Source organism: Bison bison, unplaced genomic scaffold (assembly GCF_000754665.1).
Source record: "Bison bison bison isolate TAMUID 2011002044 unplaced genomic scaffold, Bison_UMD1.0 scf7180017864089, whole genome shotgun sequence".
Lineage (NCBI taxonomy): Eukaryota > Metazoa > Chordata > Mammalia > Artiodactyla > Bovidae > Bison > Bison bison.
Window position 1 is genome coordinate 567,841 of NW_011494661.1, and position 7,928 is coordinate 575,768.

Below are 7,928 nucleotides of genomic sequence, written 5' to 3' on the forward strand. Positions count from 1 at the left end.
GTGTTGGAGAAGACTCTTGAGAGTCCCTTGGACTGCAAGGAGATCCAACCAGTCCATTCTGAAGGAGATCAGCCCTGGGATTTCTTTGGAAGGAATGATGCTAAAGCTGAAACTCCAGTACTTTGGCCACCTCATGTGAAGAGTTGACTCATTGGAAAAGACTCTGATGCTGGGAGGGATTGGGGGCAGGAGGAGAAGGGGACGACAGAGGATGAGATGGCTGGATGGCATAACTGACTCGATGGACTTGAGTCTGAGTGAACTCCGGGAGTTGGTGATGGACAGGGAGGCCTGGCGTGCTGCGATTCATGGGGTCGCAAAGAGTCAGACATGACTGAGTGACTGATCTGATCTGATCTGATTCTATTGAGAGGTGTGAAAGGGAAAGATGGGTTACAAGGTATTACACGTCCGAAGTATGTACGTGTAAACTATAGGCCTGCCTGGCAGAGGCCTCTCCGCATGCCTCCTCTCAGGGCGAGTCTGAGGGCCTGGCCAGTGACCCAGAAGGGCTCACCCTGTCTTCCTCAGGGACAGGCCTCAGAACGCCGGGAGCTGGAGACCTGGAGCTGGCTGAGGGAGGGCACTGGCTGCCCCGCTCTAACTTCAGAGAAGGCCTGGAAGGAGGTGGGTGCTCTGGGGACATTTGTCTTGAAATATACAAAACTCTCCAATAGTAGTGCTCGTTGTAACAAATTTTAACACCATAATAAAAATTGAAAACCCCTGTTATGGGCTGAATTATGTCCCCTCTCCAAATTCACATTTTAAATTCCCAATGCTCAATATCTCACAACAAGACAGTATTTGGAGACAGTTTTTAAAGGGGTGGTGAAATTAAAATGAGACCCTCAGGGTGGGCCCTGATCTAATCTGATTGGTGTCCTTATCAGAAGAGGAAAGTTTGGGAGTTCCCTGGTAGCCTAGTGGCTAGGATTCTGGGCTTTCACTGCCTTGGCCCAGGTTCAACCCCTGGTTGGGGAACTGAGATCCCACAAGCCACATGGTGCAGCCAAAAGAAAGGAAAGTTGGACATACACCTGGAGCGCATGCTTGCACAGAGGAAAGACCACGTGAGTTAACAGTGAGAAGCCGGCTGTCTGCAGGTCAAGGGGAGGGACCTCAGAAGAAACCAGGTCTACCAGCACCTTGATCTTGGACTTCCAGACAGAAAATTTCTGTGGTTCAAGCCACCAAATCTTCGGTATTTAGTTATGGCAGCCCTACCAAACTAATCCAGCACCCTTCCCCATTCCCCATCCACAGGAGCAAAACTTGAGCAGTTAGCTGTGTATCCGTCTAGACTTTTCCCGTGCATATCCTGTGTATATGAAGATATACACTTTCTTTTTTCTCATACACACTGCTCCATGACTAACTTCCGTTGTTCCACGGTACATCATGGGCATGTTCTCCTGTCAGTATCCACCAGCTTGTTCTTTTGAACACTACTAATACTCCATCCTAAGGAGACAACACCGTGGTTCCCGGTATCCTCCACGGGTATACGTGGGGTCGGGTGCTGTTCCCTTTGCCGTCACAAATAGGACTGCACCATAAAGAAGGCTGAGTGCCGAAAAAGTGATGCTTTCGAACTGTGGTGCTGGAGAAGACTCTTCAAAGTCCCTTGGACTGCAAGGAGATCCAACCAGTCAATCCTAAAGGAGTGAAAGTGAAAGTCACCCAGTCATGTCCGAGTCTTTGCTACGCCATGGATAGTCCATGGAATTCTCCACGCCAGAATACTGGAGTGCATAGCCATTCCCTTCTCCAGGGGATCTTCCCAACCCAGGGGTCAAACCCAGGTATCCTGCATTACATGCAGATTCTTACCAGCTGAGTCACCATGGAAGCCCTAGAATACTGGGAATGGGTAGTCTATCCCTTCTCCAATGGAGCTTTCCAACCTAGGAATCAAACCAGGGTCTCCTGCATTGCAAGTGAATTTTTTACCAGCTGAGCTACCGGGGAAGCCCATTCTAAAGGAAATCAACCCTGAATACTCACTGGAAGGACTGATGGTGAAGCTGAAGCTCCAATACTTTGGCCACCTGATGTGAACAGCTGACTTGTTGGCAAAGACCCTGATGCAGGGAAAGACTGAGGGCAGGAGAAGAAGGGGGTGACAGAGGATGAGATGGCATCACTGATTCAATGGACATGAACTTGGGCAATCCTTGGGAGATGGTGGGGGACAGGGAAGCCTGGTGTGCTGCAGTCCATGAAGTCGCTCAGTCGTGTCCGACTCTTTGCGACCCCATGGACTGTAGCCCACCAGGCTCCCCCATCCGTGGGATTTTCTAGGCAAGAATACTGGAGTGGGTTGCCATTTCCTTCTCCAGGGGATCTTCCCGACCCAGGGACTGAACCTGGGTCTCCCGGATTGTGGGCAGACGCTTTACCGTCTGAGCCACCAGGGAATCCTTCCTGCTTCCAGTGTGCGGGGCTGCAGTCCAGGGGGTAGCAAAGAGTCGGACAGGACTTGGTGACTGAACAACAAAATACTTCCTTGTGCCGCCAGGCTAGGCCCAGACGGGAGAAATCTGTAAACCTGAAGCTGCTTTCTGTACTTTAAATAGACGCTACTCAGTGTGACTTCCCATCAGTAGGATATGAGAGGGCTGCTTTCCCCATGCTCACACTCTGCACCACTTGTTATTTCTCAAGAAACAGATGTTGGAAAGAAGATAGTGGCACTGGCACGTTTGAATCTGAACAGACCCACTGGACCTAGAGAAGGGTGAGAGAATCAGGAGCAAGGAAGCCTAGAGGGGGCAAGGTCAGAGAGCCTCCCTGGGAGAGGCGGAGGGCCCCATGAGGGAGTAGACACATGATCAGCTCCGTTTACTCACTCACCAAACTTAACACGCATGGACTAGGTCCTAGGCCTGAGTGCCCACGGCAGCGACCAATCATAGGCCCCACACACTGGAAGCAGCATCTCATGTGGGAGGCCTGGATATGACCTGGGAGCCCCAGCCAGCGGTTCCTTTTGCCTCTGGCCACCTACCTGCTCAGGAAGCCAACCCGCCCTTCTCCTTCCCAAAGCCAGGAGACGGATGGGAACTTGCAGAAGGGTCCCTGTCGAACCCTGACAAACTTTGCTGAAATGGACGTGGCTGTAAAAGACGGGAGTCAAGGACACCTCCAATGTTTTCAGCGTGAACCAGCCCAAGAATAGTGAGGCCACTGACAAGAGGGAAGTCAAGGGAAGAACAGCTTCAGGGGAGCATGTTGGGAGCTCTGATTTGAACACATTGCGAAGTCCATTTGCCATCCAAGCGGAGACGTCGAGGAGGCAGCTGGGTAGACAAGTGTGGAACTGGGAACAGATCTGATCTGAAGATAGAAACGTGGGAGTCATCCAAGATGGTATTTATAGCCACGAGGCTGGCGGAGCTCACCCTGGGATGGCCCGTGGACAGCAAGGTCCAGGACTGGGCTCTGGGGCTCTCTGATGAATACTTATTAGATAATAATTACCATCATTTTATTCCTTGAAGTGTCTGGCACAATTTCTGGCTCTGTGAGTTCACTGAATTGAGCAGAACTCTATAGCACTTTATTCTCCCCACGCTTTTCCTGCTATTCAGGACTTGTGTTAGTGGGTAGCTGAAAGTAGCAATCACTCAGTTAAATGGGAAATGAAAATATTCTTTAGGAATTTCTCAGAACCCAGAATGGAACTTCATTCTCCTGTGGAGAAGGAAACTCAAAGTTGTCTTAAGTTTCCACTCCAACAGTGAAAGTGCTTATAAAAACGAAACTCCCACGCTCTACAGACCCCAGAGTTCTGAGCCAAGCCCTGCCCCGCCCCTCTCCTCACTCCCAGGCCTAGCTTCCTGTCCTCCAGCTGCTTTTCCTGATATTGGTAGAGCTTTTTTGTTGGCTGCGCCTCATGGTATGTGGTATCTTAGGTTTGCAACCAGGGATGAAACCAACTTGAGCTGCGGTGAAAGTGTGGTGTCTTAACCCCAGCACCACCAGGCAAGTCCTCTGGGAGAACTTTAAAACTAAGAGTTTGCTCTGCAGAGAATTTGGTTGTACACGGTGACTCCTTCTGTCTCTCGTTCGCTACAGGATTTACAGCCTCAGCGTTGACTCCAGATTCAGCCCTTGCCATCTTGCTCCCCACCTTGAGAGCAGCAGCACCAAAAATAGCAGCATGAGTCACTGAAGCATCGGGCATCGTCGTCAAGGGCCAGGACGCCTGCTGCGGTGGAGCTTCTGCTTGATTTCCAGGGACCTGGGGAAGGGAACCCTGGCCAGCTGGCCCCCATCACTGCCTCCTGGACCCTGGGGGAGAGCTGAGTTCACTAAGAAATTTGAAGCCTGAACTGGTGGAAATGTTAATGTTCAGAATGGCTTTACCATGACACTGCATAAGGACCTCAGGGTCCCTCATTTGCACCCCTTCTAAAGTTCTATACTTTTTTTTTTTTTTTTACACTGTATTTTATTTTTCTTTTCTGAAAGAGGGCTCTCAAAGTTTTATGTTTCAGGTCTGAGAAAACAAGCATGGGTTAATTTTGTTTAATTCTTATTGTGACCTTGGGAAACCATTGGCTTGTCTTCTCTATTTACAGACAAAGGATACGAGAGCAGAGAAAAGCCTTCCTTGGGTTCCTGGAAAATTCCAGGTTTGTTTCAGCCTCAGGGCCTTTGCAGTTCCTATTGCCCTGTCTTGAACTCTGTCCCTGGCTTGGGGCTTTTACTAAGTAGCAACTGCTGGGCCCTCCTTCCCTGCCTCCCTGGTAACTACTCTTTATCTTTACTTTTTGTTTTCTTTTTGTAGCATTCACCACTCCAGAATTATCTTCATTTGTGCATCTACTTCTTTAACAAATGCTTATGGTACATATTCTGCCATCAGGCACTGTTGTCAGCTTTATAAATATGAAATCATTCAGTCCTCACTACTCTGACACTGAAACTTGTCCATCCACACTTTAAAATGAAAGCAACTGAAGCATGGAGAGGTTAAGCAGATTGCCAAAAGTCACACAGCTGGTGAGTTACAGTACCACCTGTCTCCCCCACTGGAAGACAAGGTTCACCTGTGCAGAGCCTGTAGCTGAGGCCTGCCCTGCTCACTCATGAGCCCCTGTACCCAGAGCAGTGTGCCACACATACAATCGTACAAACAGGACATGAGACAGCAAAGGCCAGGTCACAGAGAAGGAGGGACGGGAGAGAAGCCTGGAGAGAGGCTGTGGGGGAGATGATGGAAGGCCTCGAAGGGCCTCAAGCGCTGAAGGACGAGCCGGGCTGGGGGGCAGCATTGGGACCGGCAGGAGTGTGGTGGTCTGGGCACCGTGCCAAGAAAGGCAGGATCTTGTTGACAGATTTAACTTAGCAGGTAGGCGGGCAAACGCCTTGGAGTTAACCTCCTTCCTTCATGCCCTGCATCCATTACATGAACAGACCCTGTCAGCACCTCCAAAATGCATTCCTAATCCCACTTTTCTCACCCAAATTCTGCTCCCACCTGGCCCACAGCACCATCACAGCTTTCCTGGAATCCTGCCACGGCCAACTAGGAGGTCCCCTGGGCTTTCAGCCTCATCCCTGACACAGCAGTCAGGGGGATCCTGATAAACCTGTCAGATCACATCACTTTCCTGCTCAAAATCCGCTGGCATGTTCCAAAGTGAACACAACGCCATCTCATACTGCAGGGTCTCCTGCCCACCCCTAGTTCCTCTAGTCGCCCCTCCTTCCTACCCCTGCCATTTTGGCTACCCCAAGGCCTTTGCATTTGACCTTCCCTCTGACTGGCAAGCTTCTTCCCTAGGAGTTCCATGAATCTCACTCTTTCACTTCCTCAGGTTTTTTCTCAAGTATGAGCTTCTCACTGGGGTCTGATCTGGTCCCCCTGCTGAAAATGCAACACTGCCCACTTACCCAGTGCTCTGTCTCTACTGCTGGTTCTACGTGCAAACTTTGATTTTTTAATTCCTCACTGCACCTCCCCAGTGCCCACAATTATACCTAAAACACTACAGGGCATATTTGATTAAGCTAGGTGCAAGACACTGTATAACCTACATGGAAGACAAAAATATAAACGAAAATAGACACAAGGCCCTTGTAGGCCCTACAAAATATGCCATGGATGGATACCAAAGTTGCTGCTGTAGGACTCGTGTGGCCCACGGCGTAGTGAAAGCAAATAAACTGGCAGACAGAAATGAGTGAGCTGCTTGCAAGCAGGTCGCCAGAGAACCTTGACAGCTGTTATTAGCCTGCAAGACCTGGCAGAGTCGGTGGAAGGGGGATGCCAGCAGAGGAAACATCTTGCAGGCAGGCCCAAAATAAAGGAGCCCACCTAGCTCAAGGAAGAGACGAAGAGTGCACCTGGAGTTTGGTGCTGAAGGTGGAGGACAGGCAAAGAACAGATGGGAAAAGTGGGCCTGTCATGTAGGCCCTGATCTCCAGTCTAAAAGCTTCCAAAGGTCCAAGCAAGGGAGGGGGTTATCAAGGGAGGCATGCGATCCGCAGCGACCTAGGTTGCAATGTCTGAGAAGGGGGTCACAGAGCTGGGATGGAAGAGGACCCTGTGACAACCTATTGGCATAAAGGGCAGCTAAAACACAGGGAAGGGATGGCATTACCCAGCTGGGGGTGGGGAGGTGGGGCGGGCGCAGCAATGCCTAAGACCCTCACCCAAGCTCCCTCTAGACCCCAGACATACAAGGCCTTTGTTCCGTGAACCACACTGGCCCAGAGCGAAATCATGTCTCTCTGACGCTCTAGCCCTTTCTGTTTCTCTGCAGGTACCCGTCCTGCCTTTCGCAAGAGGGCAACGATTTTAAGAATCGCCCAGGACGCCGCCAGTAGGTGATCAAGCACCTCAGTGAGGTCTTTTGTTTCCTTCATCCCCTTACCTCCGAATAACGGAGGCAGAGACCCTTCATTAACGGCTAAAAACTCTACTGCACGAATGTGAACAATCCCACGCCACGGCCCTCTACCCGCGAGGTTCAGCGAGGGTGTGCATCTCCACCGAGGAGATCGGCCAAGATGAAATTCCGAGCCAGTCCTACCCGAGCCCCAGCGCCTTCACCATCACGCGGGATTTTGGGACACCCAGAACCCAATACTGGGATTCAGGGACGGGCCAGGCTGCGCTCCCGAGGCCAATCCAAACTGTCACCCTCACTGGCTGGGACCCCTGAGCCTGACACTCCGGCGAAGGACCAAGACTCAATGCCGCCGGATAGACGCGAACTGTTTCAGACTGACTTGCCGCAGACCGACGGAAGAAGCGGCCCGGGCGGACCCACCAAACCCACACCCTCAGAAACCACCACTGCAGAGCGTGTCTGTGGCCTCAGACTCCCATAACCCACCGCTGCTGTAAAAACCCTACCCTGCTCTTTGAAGGGCAGCAATTTAAACCTATCAGAACAAAGTGTCTGCAACTTACCGACCAATTGAAATTTTTTAAATCTGAAGGCGGTGCTGTCACGGAGTCTGTCAGCCCAATGGGAGAGGTGGAAATTTCCAGAAAGAATAGGACCAATGGGCGCGGCCAGCGCGGCCATGATTGGCGGGCTAAGTGACCAATCGGTGTCGCAGAGGTCCGCCCCTCCCTCCAATCATAGAGTATATGATGGGTGGGGCTTTCAGAGCAACGTCCAGTCTCGAAACGCGGGGGAGGCAGGACTCTCCCCACTGTCCAATGAGAAAGAAGCAAAGATGATGGGCTAGACTTCAAGCCAATGGGAGGAAACCATAGAAAGCCCCCTAGAGGGAAGCGACCAGTGAGCCGGCGAGGAAGAGGCGGGATCTGGGGGTCCCGGCAGCTTCTAGTAGGTTCCAGAAGGCGGCGCGTGCGGTTGGGAACGCGGAGCCGACGGAGTCTATTCAACGGGGTTCCGGACCGGGCTATGGAGCAGGTGAAGGGGGAGGGGCGGGCTGCGGCC

At 51.5% G+C, this 7,928-nt stretch overlaps 1 protein-coding gene across 1 annotated transcript in view; it reads left to right on the forward strand.

The window, feature by feature from the left end:
* Nucleotides 1–7,759: 7,759 nt before the first annotated feature.
* Nucleotides 7,760–7,928, forward strand: part of STIP1 (stress-induced phosphoprotein 1) — a 12,590-nt gene continuing 12,421 nt past the window's right edge. Inside the window, exon 1 of the mRNA XM_010837975.1 lies at nucleotides 7,760–7,901. Within this exon, the coding sequence (XP_010836277.1) occupies nucleotides 7,893–7,901 (9 nt within the window). The 5' untranslated portion in view covers nucleotides 7,760–7,892. The remainder of the gene's footprint in view (nucleotides 7,902–7,928) is intronic.